This window comes from Athene cunicularia (assembly GCF_003259725.1).
Source record: "Athene cunicularia isolate RWA chromosome Z unlocalized genomic scaffold, athCun1 chrZ_part2, whole genome shotgun sequence".
Classification (NCBI taxonomy): Eukaryota; Metazoa; Chordata; class Aves; order Strigiformes; family Strigidae; genus Athene; species Athene cunicularia.
Genome location: NW_020799143.1, coordinates 3,230,795 through 3,248,820, shown reverse-complemented (window position 1 = coordinate 3,248,820; position 18,026 = coordinate 3,230,795). Strand labels below are relative to the sequence as shown.

Below are 18,026 nucleotides of genomic sequence, written 5' to 3'. Positions count from 1 at the left end.
GCACTTACAGCAGATTGCTGGGAACCACATCCTGTCCAGCTTTGAACACCTCTAAGGATGGAGGTCTGACAATCTCTTTGGGCCTCTCTTACAGAGCTCAGACTTGTACTTCATACTGCGTCTGCTGCCTCTTGTCCTTCCACTGTCAATCCCTGAGAAGAGTCCAGCTCTGCCTTCTTGACACCTTTCCTCAGGTAGATGTAGATAACAGTATTATCTCCTCTATGCCACCACATCTTAGGCCTGAACAAACTCAGTTCTCAGTCTTACCCCACATATCACATGATTCAGCATCCCTCACCTTATCAGTATTCTGCTGCTCTCCCATACAATCGTGTCTTTTTGGTACTGGGGAATCCAAAAGTATATGCTATCCAGATGGGATAAGTACTGACAAGAGGTGAAGGATCATTTTCCACTCACTTCACTGTCCATTAACTCAGTCTATATCTAACCATTCCACTTGTATTCCGTACAGAATAAAGTCAGGTTGGCCTTTTCCAATTACTTTCTTGTCCCTCATGTGGCTGGAAACAGATTCCAGATGCACTTGCTTTGTGAAATTCCCAGAAAATGAGCTGTGGTTGACCAGTCTCTATAGTTCTCCAGAAAATATCTAACTTTTCCCAGGCTTCAAGAAAGTCCCCCAATCAAAAGGGAAGATTAGAGAGCAGATTCAAGGCTTAAATAAAGAGCAGCCTCACAACAATATCAGCCAGCTACTTTACCATGCTCATATGCAGACTGTCTGGTCCCATGGATGCCTGTATGTTCATTGGCTTAATCGAGCAGGGTCAGTTAGAGCAGGTTGCCCACAAATATGTCCTGTTGGGTTTTAAATATCTCCAAGGTCAAAGACAACCTCTCTGGGTAACCTACTGCAGTGTTCAGCAACCCTCCCAGTAAAAGGAAGCATGTTCTTATATTTAGATGTAATTTAATGTGTTTTAATTTCTGCCCACTGCCTCTTGCCTTGTTACTGGGCTTCACTGAGAAAAATCTACGTCCCTTTCCTTTAGACCCCCCCAACAAATATTTATAAACATTGATAAAATCCACCCTAAGCCTTCTCTTTTCCAGTCTCTATCCCTCCAACTCTCCTTATATGAAAGATGCTGCAGTCCTGCAGTCACATCTTTGTGGCCTTTCACTGGACTGACTCCAGTAAATCCATGCCATTCTTGTACTGGGGAGGCCAGTATTGGACACAGTACAGTCAAAATTATATGGCATTGTTAGAGAACCAATCGAAACAGAGAACAAAGCTTCTTACCTGTTTTCTGTCTCCAATTCATTCTTCCGTAAGTTTGCATCATCAAGAAGGCTCTGCAACAAGGCAATCTTTTCATTGTCAGAACCTTCTTGGTTCAGCTTTAACATCTTGTTCTCATGCTGAAGGCGAATGAGTTTCTCCCTAAACACATAGAATACAATTTTGTAGAAAAACGTATGCCAATCTCTATAGACAGTTTATGACAGGAGGTGTAAATATAATGTAAATATCATCTTTACATATTTAAGGAAGACAGCTGAGACAATCATGTCTTCAGACTCCCAAATACAAACCTGATTAAAAGAGTTGCAATTGTAGAAAGCACAACACAAGGAAGTTGGCCAAATGCCTCTATTAGATCTCAGAGTACAGCTGGACAGATTTATAGGCAGAATGTGGAGAACAAACAGCTTGATGCCAAGTGTTAAGGGAGGCTGTAATCTCAGCTATCACTGAGCTACTGCATGAACCTGGGCTAGTCACTTCTACCTTCTTGGTCTGTTTTCATAGAATCATTTAAGTTGGAAAAAAACCTTAAGATCATAAAGTCCAACTGTAAACTTAACACTACCACATGTACCACTAAACCATGTCCCTACACACCACATCTACATGTCTTTTACATACCTCTATGGATGGCGATTCAACCACTTTCCTGGGCAGCCTGCTCCAATGCTTGATAATCCTTTTTGTGAATAAATTTGTCCTAATTTCTAATCTAAACCTCCCCTGAGGCCATTTCCTCTCATCACTCATTACTTGGGAAAAGAGACTGACACCCTTTCAGGTAGTTATAGGGAGTGATGCGGTATTCCCTCATCCTCCTTTTCTCCAGACTGAATAACCCCAGTTCCATCAGGTGGTCCTCACAGGACCTGTTCTCTAGACCAGGGATTCTCAACCTTTCCTTCATCACAGACCCCCTTTAAATACTTTTTGTGGCTGTGGACCAGCAAGACTTAATTCAAGATTTAAACACTAGACTGCATCAAATATTTATTTGCATTTGCTCATGAAGGGTCCTCAAATTTGGAGAGAAGAGGAAATAAATTAATCTGTTAATGCACACACTCATAATATCTTTATTGCAATGATTCCATATGAATTTAAAATAATAGCATCAATGCTGCTCTTGCTCAAATGGCCTGTTTTATGGTATTTTAATGTATTAATTCTTAATTTGAATGCAAATTTTTATGTTAAAATTAGATTAAAAGTTTTTACAATTCTTCTCACCTGCCCTCTTGTTTGTCTATGTTCAGTCACCATACATTTGTGTTTACAGGTCCAGGACCACCACTTGGAGGAACAGACTTCAGCCCCGTTGTGGCCCTAAAGAGGGCTGTTGAGTTAAGAAAAATGTCTTTAAGACAAAAACTGCCTAGTGGGTAGTGGGTCCCATCAACCATACTAGCACTGAATATACTAGTGTGTCAGGACAGGTGTGGGGGGTGGGGCTTGAGTATGAGAGGACCATTGAGGGGAGGGGGCTGTGGGAAAACAATGTGCAGTGCTTGCCACAGGCCCGGTCAAATGTTTCCAGGCTGAAGATTCTCCACCTACGCTTTAAACCTTCACGGACACCCTGTGATGACATCATGGCCACCCAGAAGTCTGCAGACCACAGGCTGAGAACCACTGCTCTAGATACTTCACCAGCTTTGCTGCTCTTCTTTGGACATGCTCCAGCACCTCAATGTCTTTTTTGTAGTGAGGGGACCAAAACTCAATACAGTATTCAAGGTGCAGCCTCACCACAGCTGAATAAAAAGGGACAATCATTTCCATAGTCCTGCTGGCCACACTACTTCTGATAGAAGCCAGGATGCCATTGGCCCTCTTGGCCACTGGGGCACACTTCTGGCTCCTGTTCAGGCGACTGTCAATCAGCTCCCCCAGGTCCCTCTCTGACTGGCAGCTCTCCAGCCACTCCTCCCCAAGCCTGTAGCGCTGCTGGGGGTTGTTCTGGCCCAAGGGCAGCCCCTGGCATTTAGCCTCATGGAAACTCCTACAGTTGGCCTCAGCCCATGGCTCCAGCCTGTCCAGGTCTCTCTGCAGAGCCTCCCTACCCGCGAGCAGATCAACACTCCCACCCAACTTAGTGTCATCTGCAAACTCACTGAGGGTGCACTCAATCCCCTCGTCTAGATCATCAATAAAGATGTTAAACAGGAGTGTCCCCAAAACCAAGCCCTGGGGGACACCACTCATGACCAGCCATCAACTGAATTTAACTCTGTTCACCACAACTCTTTGGGCCCGGCCATCCAGACAGTTTTTTACCCAGCAAAGCTGCGACTGTCCAAGCCACGAGCAGCTAGTTTTGTCAGGAGAATGCTGTGGGAAACGGTGTCAAAGGCCTTAGTAAAGTCAAGGTAGGCAACATCCAAAGCCTTTCCCTCATCCAATAAGCAGGTCATCTTGTCATTGAAGGAAATCAGGTTAGTCAAGCACGATCTGCCTTTCATATACTCATGCTGACTGGGCCTAAGCACTTGGTTGTCCCATGCATACTGTGTGATGGCACTTAAGGTGATCTGCTCCATAACTTTCTCCAGCACCAAGGTCAGGCTAGCAGGCCTGTAGTTCCCTAGATCCTCCTTCTGGCCCTTTTTGTAGATGAGCATTACACTTGCTACCCTTAAGTCAACTGGACCTCTCAGGTTAGCCAGGACTGCTGATAAATGATGGAAAGTGGTTTGGTGAGCACTTTCGTCAGCTCCCTCAGTACCCTTGGGTGGATCCCATCCAGACTCATAGACTTGTGCATGTCTAAGCTGTGTAGCAGGTCACACTAACCACTTCCCCTTTGATTATGGGGACTTTGCTCCTCATCCCTGTCTTCCAGTTCAGGGGGCCAGGTACCCTGAGAACAACTGGACTTTATACTAAAGATTGAGGCCAAGAAGGCATGAAGTACCTCAGCCTTTTCCTCATCCTCTGTTACTATGTTTCCCCCAGCATCCAATAAAGGATGGATATTCTCCTTAGCTTTCCTTTTGTTGTGAAAGTATTTACCAAAATATTTTTTATTGTCTTTTACAGCAGTAGCTAGATTTAAGTTACAGTATGGCTTTGGCCCTTCTAGTTTTCCCCCTGCATGACCTCATGACATCTTATAGTCCTCTTGAATTTCCTGCCTCTTCTTCCAAAGCTCATAAACTCCCTTTTTTATTCTGAGTTCCAAAAAAAGCTCTGTTCAGCCAGGCTGGTCATCTTCCCTGCTGGCTTGCCTTCTGGCACATAGGGATGGCCTGCTCCTACACCTTTAAGATTCTCTTCTTGAAGAATGTCCATCCTTCCTGGACTCCTTTGCCCTTCAGGAATGTCTCCTAAACAACTCTGTCAATCAGATCCCTAAACAGGTCAAAGTCTGCCCTTCAGAAGTCCTAGGTAGCAGTTTTGCTAACCTTCCTTGTTACTTCTCCCAGAATTCAAAATGCTATCATTCATGGTCATTGTGCCCAAGACAGGCTCCAACCATCACATCACCCATAAGTCCTCCTCTGTTCACAAGTAACAGGTCCAGTGGGGTGCCTTCGCTAGTTGGTTCCGTCACTGTGTCAGGAAGTTTTCTTCCACACACTCCAGGAAGCTTCTGGACTGTTTTCTCTCTGCTGTATTGTATTTGCAGCAGATATCAGGTTAAGCTGAAGTTTCCTGTGACAACAAGGACTAGCAATTGTGAGAATTCTCCCAGCTGGTTACAGAGTATTTTACCTGCCTCTTCATCATGGTTGGGTGGTCTATACCAGACTTCCACCACAATATCAGCCTTGTTGGCCTTTATTCTGATTCTTATCCATAAACACTCAACCTTTCACCACTGTTGTCAAGTTCTAGACAGTCAAAATACTCCTTAACATACAGAGCTACCCCACCACCTCTCTTCTTACCCACCCCTTCTAAAGTGTTTATAACCATCCACTGCAGCACTTCAGTTGTGCGAGTCATCCCACCATGTTTGCATGCAACTGTATCATAGTTTTGCAGCTGCACAATGGCTTCCAACTCCTCTTGTTTGTTGGCTATGCTGTGCACACCGGTGTAGATGCACTTCACTTGGGCTATTGATCCTGCCATATTTTTGAGGGAGAAGCCCTAATTCCTATGTGACTGTTCTCAGGTGCTTCCATGGTTTCTAAAACATCAACAACCATTATGTCTTTGCTGCCACATGCATCTTCATCCCCTGTCTCCACTGAGATGGCTACGGTGCTGTGCTCATTAGTGCAGCAACATTTCAAATGTGCTCATCATGAAGCAGACTGAAGGACCTTGCTAGCACACTGTCTTTCAAACACTGGCATGCTGCCCCCAAAGCCTAACTCTAGTGAGCCTGGTTTTATCCCTTTCCCCCTATAAATTGAGTTTCAATTAAAACTCTTTCAATAACCCCTGCTAACTCCTCATGTCACTTGTCAATTTCCTCAGATGCAACTGACAGGTCACACACTGAATCTGTCTCATGGAACCCTCCTGTTTGGTCTGCAGGTCTTCTCTATGAGATGAAGAAAGACCCAAGTTCTGTCACCATGGAGGGAAAAAGAGAACAGTAGTAGCTACTCCTATAGGTGGTCTATCTTGGACAGACCTCCAACTTCAGCAGCAGTAGCCCAGACCTCCAGATCAGGAAGTTCCAGTCCCACAGCAGACACTGCTACTGCCCTCCTCTATGAAAGCTGGCCTGGAGGCCAAGTTTAGCAGCTACAAACACTCTGCACAGATGTATGCTTGCATAAAATCCATAATTCAACTTCAGGAGCCAAAGATGAAGAGCCACTGAAACCTCAGGCTATGCTTGGATATTTATGGCACTTAGGGTGCTACCCCCTCAGTCACACAGTCATGTGGAAGTTTTATGCAGTAACTCCATAATTCACTAACACTGCCTCAAAATGTTCTTCTCTTCTGTTGTTTCTGAACAGAACTAAAAAGAATTTATCTTGTAGTAAGGCGCAGCAGCTGGAAGAAAAACAAACCTTTTCCAATACTAGCTTTCTAGAAAGGTAGTATTTTACTACTGAATCATACTTGACCCATATTGAGCTTTCCAACTGTTAAAATACCGTATCACTGTTAGTAGAGATAAAAGGAAAGAATTAATGAAGACTGAACAGTTTTCTGAGACTGTGTTAAAAATTTTAGCATACTGACAAGGCTAAAAAGAGCCTGCAACATCTTAGGATGCAATGCTCTGCCACTGGTGGTCTCACTTCTAATAGACTGTAAACATTTGCCATGATACAAACGGACCTTATAATTTACCCTTCCTTTCACAATTTCAGTCACTTTTTTCCTTGTACAACACCATGTTCTTGTTACAAACATTACTGTCTGTTAATACACATATAAGCTGCAGTTATATGAACTCTCTGCAGTAAAAGAAGAGACAAAACATGAGGATAAAGGGTTTGTTTGCCCTTCTTTTTTTTTGGAGCACCATACAAATTTAAAAGAGGTCAACTGAATTTTGTCTTAAGCATAACAGCTCCTGTTGTGCAAAAAATCCAAAAGGAGAAAAAAAGACAAACACTGAAAACTAACTGATCATCTATGCATACATTGTAAAGATTAGTAAAACAAAGAACACATTAGCTTACTTTATTTCGGGAGTAACGATTTCTGCTGCTAAACTGTCTGAAGGCTCTTGTCTTCCCAGAGGCATCAATCCTGGGTTCGGAAAAGTAAAAAAAAAAATAGCAATCAGACTAATAACTTTCTTTAAAAGACCAGAAGTAAACACAGTTCTGGAAGACTACAGTTTTAGAGTAGTGCTAGACAGTAGAAAATGACACAAATTCAGGCTACAGCATGACAGACAGACAAGCACAATTTCATCTGGAGAATAATTATCCATTCTGATGAAGTAATTTTGTCATGTATTTTCTGTTCATTAGTTGTGCAACACTACACATAAGAATAAATTGCAACACATGAAACATCACACACATGATAAAAACTTAATTATGTAACTACACAGAAATCAGAAATACATTATAAAAATATCACACTGGGGAGGAGTCTAAAATTTCTGATTGACTGAAATAACATTTGATGCTTGCAAAGTTATGAATAGCTGAAGCAGCTTTTCTCTGTTGACCTTAGAGGATCTTAATTTTATTCTGTGCTAAACAAAAGCACAATTCAATCATCTCCAGAGAAGTCCTGTAAACTTCAGAAAAGATGCATTTAATCTCCTTATTTGTTCTTTACCTGTAGTGGTGAGTTGACCCTCCTGAGCTTGGACACATCTAAGCTCTTCAATAGTTTCTTTCAAAGAATCCCTTTCTGTTCTTAATCTCTAAGTAATCAGAAAGAGAATTTGTATCAGTCTTGGTACTACAAATCTATGTTTAACAGTACACAAGTTGGCAAAAGGCAGAGCCTTCAACACTTTAAAAAGAATTTAATGCAACTTTAGAGATTATTTTCAAATTAAGGCATCTCAGACTATTTGATAATAGAATAAACATAAATACTATATATTCCACATGAACAGTGGGTTTTTTGAGAAGGGTTACTGCTCTGTATTACACTTGTGGGAATAAAAATATCAGGGTATAAGCTTACAAAATCAAGATAATAGTGACACACAGTTCTAGTACCAGGCAAAGAGCATTCACTGGGGCCACTCAGCCAATGCTCATTTTTCCTTCATCAGGGCTGAATCCAAAGGAAAGGGAAGTGAATTAAGAGACCACAGACTTTTCTCTCACCAAGAAACCAAGGTTTAACCAGGAGTGAAATAAAAAGCAGGTGAGTAGATAGTCAGCATAACAAACAAACAGTGTTAACTTAGGTTTTTTTGTCTTTCAACAGTGAAAGTGTGTGCAGCATTTCCATATCCCCTTCCTCTCATTTATCAGCTGGCTTTGCCATTCACCAGTATCTTAGCTGTTGTAGAAAACTAGTTGCTTGAGGCTCAGTCCAAAGAGAACTGAAGAACAGAACTGAACCATGTTGGGATCTAGATAGATGGGCTCTTCAGTAGTATCAGGCAAATACTATGCCAATTTGGCATAAGTCCCCTTTTGGCAAAAAATTAGAATCTGCAGGTGGCATCAAGCTTTTGTCCAGAAGGTAGCCAAGATTCAAAAATGAAAGGAGCAAATGGCAATTATGCAAAGATCCAAGTTGCAGTTTGCTCCAAAATCAGATATGTCCAGTATTACTAAGATGCCTCAGTTCTGTGTAGGTACGGAGTTGTGACAGCTGACAGCTCCTTACATTTCATCCTATTAACTGTCTAATTCAGATATATTTTACTTTCAGCCCAAATTGATCCAGAACTTGGAATCACTTTGGCAAAGAACATTTTGGTGAGGTGTGACAGGCTTCTGCTGCATTTCTGAATCCTTCAAGGCAGACTCTGGTGTAACTGTCAGAACAACCTGTATATGTCCGTTCTGTATGCGCTGGAAGTCCACAAACCCCACAGGTGAAAACACTGGTTTTATCATAAATACTACAGAAGAAGAGCCACACAGAGGAGTGCTCAAATTCAGCTGCTGAAAGCAAGGATTCTGCAGTCTGCTACCTTCAGTCAAAAAACACCAAGCTGATTAATCAAATGCAAGAATATTTTAATGAATTGAAAGGGTTCACTCTAGGACTTCATTTGTAGCAGTAAACAGACTTTGCAGACAAAGTAAACTCATCAAGGTACTTATCACATAACATACCACAGAGGTAAAATTCCAAGCCACATAGCTGAATATATCAAACACACTACCACACTGTGCCAGAACATAGAGACAAAGACAAAATCAACTTCAGTAACCATTTCCAAAATATAACTGATCAGATACCACTACATAGCTTGTGACCTGTGGTGGGCAACCACAGTGATACACATGTGACAAGGACCAAGAAGACTAACACAAGTAGTGAATCACTAATTCAAATGTTAAGAGACTTCAGCTGTAACCTACTTCTCACAGGTGCATATTCATTCAAAAGAATGTACTGAAAAACATCTGCCCCTAAAAATTATACTTGCCAGGGGATAAAACAGAAACTATATGACAATGGCCTGCAATTCAGATCCTTTGTGCAAGATGAAATGGTCCACCAAGCAATGAGTAAGCCACAGACACAACCTTACCATTGTCAAACATAACAAAACTGGAAAACCAAACTTTAAATAAAGAGCAGGAAAGAAAGCCAAAGCACAGTACAAACACAGGTACTATGAGCATTCCAATCTGAACTGAAGGGTAGGTGGAAGTGATATCAAGGACAAGTGTCCACAATAGTTTGAAAATTTAATAAAACATGAAAATCAAAGACCTATGAACTGAAAATAACTGAAAACTTTCAGTTCAATTGCTACTCAAGTTCAAGGACTGGAAAGTTTACAAGGAATTGGACAGGAAATATTGAGGGAAAAGCCTACAAAGGTTCTGACTGATGGACAGATGGACTTAAAATAAGCCTAAGAAATTGCCAACTCAAAGTGCTGATCTTAGTTTGAGGTAGATTGAGGCACCTGCTTAACTTCCTAAGAAACAAGCCAAAATAAGCTGGTGATAAACAACAGTACACAAGAGAAGTCTGAAGGAGAGGGCAGAGCAATTAATCGCAGAATCACTTGCAGCAAATGACAGAGAGGAAGGGAAAATACTGGTATCCATCCTGTATGTTCCATGTTGGCAGTGGAAGACAGATCAACAAGGAGCTGTCATAAAAGGCAAGATCGCCACAAAGGACACATCTCTCTACATGACTCCTAAGCCTGTAGCTGCAGTAGTCATAACTCCACAAAGAGAAGTGTGCTGATGGTACCTCAAAGAATACTTTAGAGAAAACGCCACAGGAGTTTAGTTCTAGGATGATACTGCAGAAACCCTACTTTAAATAGTTTTCAGAATACATTACAATTACTCTGTTTATCAACCTTCTCATGGTAAGCAGTCAAGAAACAACTTCAGATCCCAAACATGAAGGCTTTTCCTCTTAAAAATGGGTTACATATTTTTTTGTACAGTTACTTTATTCCATGATGTACAGTTCTTAGGTTTAAAAAGGAACTTTTACACAAACATTAGAAAAATTTATGTGAAAAAAGACTTCCTAATTTTAAAAGTTTGCTATAAATGGCTAACTACAATTATTGTATCTCTGTGTTATAAATGACACCAAGTTGCTATTGCTACTACCAAAATAATAACACCTTGGCACTTACATCTTTTTCTTTTTGGAGGCTGTCTACTTTTTCTTTCAGTCGTTTGCATTCATAATCTAATTTATCAGCTTTCTTGGATTCTTCAGATAACCTGTTTTGTAGTTCAACTGCCTGTGAGAACAAGAATCAATAATTTGTCTGCAAATATCAGTATTAAAACAAAATACAAAAGACAAAGTAGCCAATTACCATGCATCATGACTCATGTTGTAAACAAGTGAAATAGTTATCTATAGGACATACTACTTCAAACACCAGTTTATGCAGTCAAGTAATGTTTCTTACCCTGAGATTTTCCTAATAATTTTTAACAGATTAATATAAAGATTCAGCCAAAGGGTCATAAACAGTTCTCTCTACTTCAGAAGGAAACGCTGCTAACAAAGTCGCATGTATACTTTCAACTACAGATCCGTAAAGAGTTTTTTAAATTAAATGAACAGAAATCTGAAAGTTGAGCAGAAATGATCAGTGGACAGGTGGCAGATCAGTGAAATCTTGCCTTTTCAAAACTCTTGGGCTTTACTAGCAAAGGCTTATTCCCAGAACATCAACAAAGCTCATAATGCAGAGAGCATGGAACCGAGTAAGCTGAATGGAGATTGACCTGCAAACACAAAACTTGAATGAAGACTCAGCTAAAGAAATACAGCTTCTTCTGAAACAATTCATAAGAAAGCTTTTTTATGGCTTTTAGATTACAGATTAAGTGATTAACGTAAATTGTGAAGCAAAGCAGTAGCCATACCTACATTAACACTGCCTAGTGGTTCTAATTACCTTTTATTTTCAATGTGTATAGCTACAGCAAAATAACTAACAGCCTAAAAATCTGCATGGTCTTAAGTCTTAGAGAAGGACTTTGCTGTTGTTCTTAATTACAAAGCTGCAAAAAGCAGAAGCCTGCCATTTCTGAGATTATCAGATTTTTTAAAATGTTAGATATGAAAATATTTCATTTCTCAGATGTGACATCCATCACAGACTATCAGAATAACTGCAGGTATAAAAAATGCAAGCAAGCCTTATCCTGTGATTGTGTCCCCACTTGCAAAATAAGTATACTTTCACTTCAAATGGAAACAAAGGCATTAATGTTTGTAATCACTCATGCTATGGTAATGGTATGTAGAAAAACACAGCAGGAAATAAATTGGAGCGTATAGAAAGATATACAGCTACATGACAATGCAGAAGGATTAAAAAAATAAACTGCCATCACATTTACTGAGCATTATTTGACATGTGGAATGAGTAAAGCAGGAATCTTGCAGCAAAGAAAAGCAAGACATACTATTAAAAATATATCATAATGCACATGCACAAAGGGGCTGAATTAAAATTACAAAAACTAATCCTGAAATTTTCATGTTTTAATTCTTCATGCTGCAATAAAAAGTTTCTTAGGAAATGCTTGTGCTTGCTTTCAGAAAAGTGAACAAAAACTCTTAAATAAATAAATGTTATTACATCTCTCAGCACAATACACCACCACTAACCTCATCTCACAGAAACTGGTGGGTGGGGTAAAGATGCGATTTCCTTACAAATCACTATAGGACTTTCAACCAAGGACTTTCATCTGCACAGCACAGAGCTAAGCCAAAGAAATAATTTCTCTGATGGCATCATCACGAGGAGAGTTGAATTCTTCACACACCAGACAAGACACAACACACCAGTGCTCAACAGTGACATAACATCAGAATCCTTGTACCTGACTCAATTCTTACAGCAAAATTTAGGATTCCAAGAAACTAATTTTGTGACAGCTCATGATTCACAGGCAGGTCTCAAAAGAAGCTCAGCCTTACAGACACTGAAAGCAAACACACTGTGTTCATTTTGAGGTACTGCAGTTAGGTGAAAAAAACTCACATCTGTCACAAGACACCTAAGGTTTATTCCAGTCTCAGCCAGCAGAACACTTTTGTATAAATCAATAGCTCCTCAAACATTAAATCCTACCCATAAAACACAGGGAATGATGAAGAAAAGGAGGAGTACTTTTGCAGCACACACGATGAGACTTCTTCCAAAATCCTTGTAGTTGGTGAAATAAGAACAATCAGATGCAGCCATCGAGATTACACAACTACATCACATGCTCATCTGTTCAATGGACTGACATATTTGTTGCCAGTGAACATGATAGAACTCATTTGTGAAAGGCCATTTCTTTTCACATTTACTTTTTGCTTTGATTGTCTGTTATTTCAGTATTTATCTTGTCCAAGGTTTTGGTTTTGTTTGTTTTTTTCTGGTGGCACCATTTGGACTGTATCTACAATTAGCCCACAGAGGCTGAAGCTAGTTGTTATAATAACCAAGATGGCCAGGTGCAGGGAAAAGCTCTCAAGTCTAAGGGACACACATTGCTCCTGGGCTTGCAATGTTAGTGGGTTTTTCTGTATTTTTATTCTGCTGTAAGCTGACATAAAGGGACTCTTGTGCATGACCACTCAAGCTTATGAGCAGACAGCACTACAGAGTAGGCACTACTACTTTAACTAACTATGCTCAGTCGCCCTGTAACAGGAATCCCAGAATAATGTCACGTCAACGTAGCATAGAAGCAGAGAGAAGATTAAACACATCTTCCATCTTTACAGAAACAGGATCACATGACACTTAGATAAGGAGGAGGACAAACAGATGTCCCTTGCTCCACAGAATGTACTGCTGACACATTTGGTACTCTGCTGAGTGCATATAAACAACAGAGATGATACGCATTCTTCTCTCTTCATAACTGGACAAATTCAGACATATCAGACAAACTAGAACCTTAAGAGAATGGTCTTTCTTAATCACAAGAAGACTTTACCACAGCTGTGGTGTGTTCCTCACTGCTGGAATTTAAGTGAAAGGTGGATATTTTTTTGAAAAAAGAGGCTCTAATTCAGCCCCCACTACTGAAAATGAATTAGGAATACTTGGGAGGAAAAAATTTAATATCTCTTGATTTTTTAGAAGTAAGAAATACTGTTTATTGGCAAAGTAATGTAAAATTGAAATAATGGTAAGAATTGCAGGAAAGGAGGACAAAGGTAGTACCTACAATACATGGAAGTCTTCTAAACACAAGGAGCTGTTTGTTCATAATTTCTTTTTTACTTAGAGATATTAGTCATGTTACAAAGTGTTGAACAATACAGAGAACTATTGCACTGATGATATCTGTTCTCACCTGTCTCTTATATGTCTCCAGCTGACTGCGTGCTGCGTTGGCCTTCCTCAGTTCTTCTTCCAGACTCACTGTATTTTGCATATACATTGTATTCTTTTCTTCTAAGAGTTTTACTTGTCGTCGCAAATCACCCAGGTCTTCCAATTTCTTTTTGTATGACTCTACCTGGCTTTCTAACTTGGCTACTTTATCAGAAGAATGCCTGGAGGGACAGATTTGTATCAAATTTGTACTCTGAAAACTACAAAATGAAATGTCCTGAAGCTTCCTCAGTATTTTGCCTTAATGCAGAAGACGTTCTGAGATAGTGTGGGGAGAACAAGAAAGCAATCATATCCTCCTATTACTAATGTTTTTATTTTTGTTTGCTTCCCTCCCATAACTATTTGTCAACACAAAGGGCTGCTGATGGAGGTACTTTTAGACACTATCACTCATCCTAATACAGCCTTCTTATCTGCTTCCAATCTTAAAATAATAGTTAAAGGACCTTCACTCCTACTCATTTCCTCTCAATTCTAAATTGATTCTCAGTTCTGCATTTTACAAGGATAAAGAATAAAATTTTCTGCCCTTCAATTTGTTTTAATGATAGCCAGGAATAAACCCACAAAGATCTCTCCTGAGCAGCATACACTTGATGACACAGAAGTACCATAACAGCTTTGAGCCCAATCCCTTCTGAAAAAAAATAAAACACCAAGCTTCATTCATAACATTTCAAGAAGTTTTTCAATCCACCTGGTGTACTGCCATGACAGCAATAGCCCTCACACCCACCTCCACCCCCTGCTGTCATTACTATCCCCAGTTTCATTTTAGAACCAACAGACTTATAAACTCAATATCCTATCAAATCTGGAGAATCCCCCGTTGAATTGATGGTTAATTTACAGGACACTGGGGCAAGTCAAATGTCTTTAATCCCCAGTGAAATGTAGAGCATCTCTCTGGGGCACAAAATTGCTCTTTGAATCCATGCTGTCTACACACATAGTTTATGGAATTATGTAGCCTGATGGGCTCATTCCTTTATATTAATGACAGTGGAGGTAAAGATAGATAGCTCTGGTAGAAAGCTGCTGGTGAACTGGAAAAGGCAGTATTAAAATAAGCCTTGCTAGACTTGCTAGAAGAGTGATATAGGTGGGTAGTGGATAACTGGTTCTGAATAACCCACAGCAGTAAGACACCACTACTAAAGGATTATGTTCCATAGTAAGATGGGCTGCCCCACCCTGTAAATGCCTTGCACCATCAAATCATGACAACTTTGGGTGCTAAAATTCAGTGGCAATAAGAACTGTATCAGATGTTGTTCATATTAGCATTATATAATGAACCAAAAGTGCTGCCCAAAGTCCAAATAACGCAAGCCCAGGGAAGAGTCTAGTTCCCTGATAAGAACAGATGCTCAAGTCATGATGAAGGTGAGTAGAGAATACTCAAGAGACCAGTGACTTGTCATGACCATAAGATGGTGTAGGGTTGCTGAGTTTATTAATAGTTACTGATTAGGTACATAATAAATAACTAGTTTACTTAAGCAGAATTGTGTGGTGGTTTGTGTATTTAACTGGAGGATCCAAAAAAACCTTGGCATTGAGAAAGTGATTGCATTTAATTAAAATTATTAAAACAAAAGCTACTGGAGACCATTAGAACAGAGTTTACCTGAGTACATCTATCTCATCCTTCAAAGACTGAGCCTCCTCTGCCAATGTAGTAAGCTCTTCTGTTTGTTGTCTTAATTCAGCAATTTCCTTTTCTAACTCTTCACAGCGTATTCGATAGTCATCTTTGGCAGCTTCTAATCTGTAGAAATGAAGTAAAACAGAAAATAATTTCTCATCTTGAGCCACCTTTCCTCATAATCATCCTCTCTGAAAACATATGAAATGGCCTTCTGGTGCAGTGAAGGAAAACAGCAGCTCAATGTGCTTATTTAAAAAATGTAGAAGCAGACTTTTCTGATGCTCTGAATCTGACATCAGTCTACCTATTTGGAAGATCACAAGGTAATGTATGTTCTCAGAAAGACAAATCCTGAGGTTTTTCTGTCATATTAATTTTTCATAGTGGAAACTCAAGCAGAAATTTCCACTTTCTTTCATCCTGGGGCGTACGGAGATTGCACATGATATCTTTATCCTAAGATTTTGTTCAGCTGTTCAACTCCTACACACCTTCACAACAATATTGACCTAATTGTCAGATGTTCAATGTGCTGTAGAGCTCCTACCAAGGTGGCTTTATTTATTATTTATTTACTTATAAAGAACCTGTGCCTGCCCAGTACCTCTGAAGAACCAAGTCAACCATTTAGTTATCCAGTTAGCACGTAAAAACTCAGGCCAAAGCTTCTGGAGTGATCTACTTACATAAAGCATACACAGACAAAGCTGTGTTAACCTGGCTGTGAAAAATGGGAATAACTAAGACAAACTTTACCAAAGCATTTTGAACGAATGGAAGAAGACACAACCTGGAACATGAGGTCCTATTGTGATTTTGATCTGAAATGAAAATAAAAACAATCCAGAAAAGGTGGTGTGGCCATCAAAAAAAAAAATAAATCCATTCATTAATTCAAGGAGTCCAGAAAAAATCTACAAGAACGGAGACAAGATACTCAGTAGGTAATCTAAAGCATATACAACAAAGATTTGGATCATGATAGACCAGAACTGTCAAAGGACATAAAGAGTCAAGACTGGGAGAAAAACTGTTGTACCACACTTGGCATCAGTTAAGCTATATGTATGTGTTGGTTGGCCAGGTAGAGCTGAAAAAGGAACACACACAAATTGTCATTAGAAACCACATCCTGTGAAGGCAGGAGAAGGAGGTAAAGGAGGTTGAGTCTCATGAATCTCACATGTGAAAATGGTTTAGAAAGACCTTCAGAACCTAAAACTAGAGTAACAGGCAGTGCAGATATTGCATATGGGGAGAAAACCTGTTCAAACTGCAGTTGATAACAGACTCAGATAGAAATCATTCCAGAGCACGGAGATGAATAAGAAGAGATAAAAGGGAACATTAGAGAGACATAACTACATTATTCCTTTACACGGTAGGTGTACAGAAAGAATACAACCAGGCACTGGTTGCTGTGAAAGAGAAACTGAGTATTTTTCAAGAAACTGAAGGGAGAGGGTGTGTCTGAACATGCCATAAAGAGGCTTAGCAAGAGGAAGTGGAAAACTCAGAGGAGGCCATACTTTTGCTGTATAATACTACAGTCCATAGAAAACCTTCAGCTAGGAATTTGTACACCTTAAAAAGATAATCTGAATAATTTACATAGAGGAAAGCATGCTACTTCTCATTCACACTGATTTTGAAAAACACGGGTGCAATGACTGCAATACAAACAAGTCAAAATAACTTCACAGAGTAGAGAGTTACACGTATACAGCATTTCAGAATTAAGAAATTACCTCACTGTAAAAACCTTCACTACTGTGGTTATACCATTCATTATACTAAATCATAATTCCCAGCAGAACCAGAAGTATATAAGTCATCTCTGTTGCCAGCTACAAAGTATCTAACGAAGTGCAGCCTTTCTACCTGAATGTTTCCTCTTGGAGTTGTTCTAGTTGCGTCTGCAGCTGCAAGTGCCTTCGACCTGCAGGGCTGTTGGGATCTTCAATAGAATCAGATTGATTTAAACGTTCCATCAAAATCTGATTCTCTGCAAGCAAGCTGCTCTTCTCCTCCTGGAGAGCTGCAACCTGTTGTAATAAAAGCATAAACTAGAATAACTGAGCTATCCAGCTATTGACAGCAACATTGTTCTTGTGTACATAAAATATCGGTGCAACTTCATTATAAAAAAGTTTGCATACTTTCCTCTGTTGGTTTAAGCCCTGCCGGGACCAGAGACCACATTTCCGTTGACCCGCCCCCACCCTCGGACACAAGTAGGGCACAAACTCCGGGTTAAAATAAGAAGAAATTTAATACAACAGTGTAATAAGCAATCTGAACAACAACAGTAGCAATGATAACAACAATAAACAGCAATAACAGTAAACAAGACAAAAGATATACAGAAGAATACCGCAATGGTTACAGACAGCCCTGTGCTCCCTGCAACTAAAGCCACAAAGGAAAAAGTTCCCTTGCTCTCCTGCCCAGACCTGACATCAGCATGGTATGAATAACACGGCTGGAGATCCCTTCCCCCTCTCTGCTGGGGAAACTTAACCCTATCCTAGCTGAACCAGGACATTTCCCAACAAACAAGTAAAACTAGCCCTCCACAAAAAAACTTTTAAAATTGATTTCCAAAAGAAATAATGCCTATCAATCATACAGAATATCCAAGTCTAGGTATGCAAGGGACAACTATGCCCTTCCTAGATTTT

At 39.9% G+C, this 18,026-nt stretch overlaps 1 protein-coding gene across 5 annotated transcripts in view; it reads right to left on the bottom strand.

Moving 5' to 3' along the window:
- HOOK3 (hook microtubule tethering protein 3) overlaps positions 1-18,026 on the bottom strand; it is a 77,418-nt gene that overhangs the window by 24,556 nt on the left and 34,836 nt on the right. For all 5 annotated transcript variants that reach the window (XM_026866186.1, XM_026866191.1, XM_026866188.1 and 2 more), the window contains 7 exons: positions 17,227-17,390; positions 15,325-15,465; positions 13,651-13,852; positions 10,461-10,571; positions 7,490-7,577; positions 6,877-6,946; positions 1,274-1,414 (listed from right to left, as the gene is read on the bottom strand). In XM_026866186.1, the coding sequence (XP_026721987.1) occupies positions 1,274-1,414; positions 6,877-6,946; positions 7,490-7,577; positions 10,461-10,571; positions 13,651-13,852; positions 15,325-15,465; positions 17,227-17,390 (917 nt within the window). The remainder of the gene's footprint in view (positions 1-1,273; positions 1,415-6,876; positions 6,947-7,489; positions 7,578-10,460; positions 10,572-13,650; positions 13,853-15,324; positions 15,466-17,226; positions 17,391-18,026) is intronic.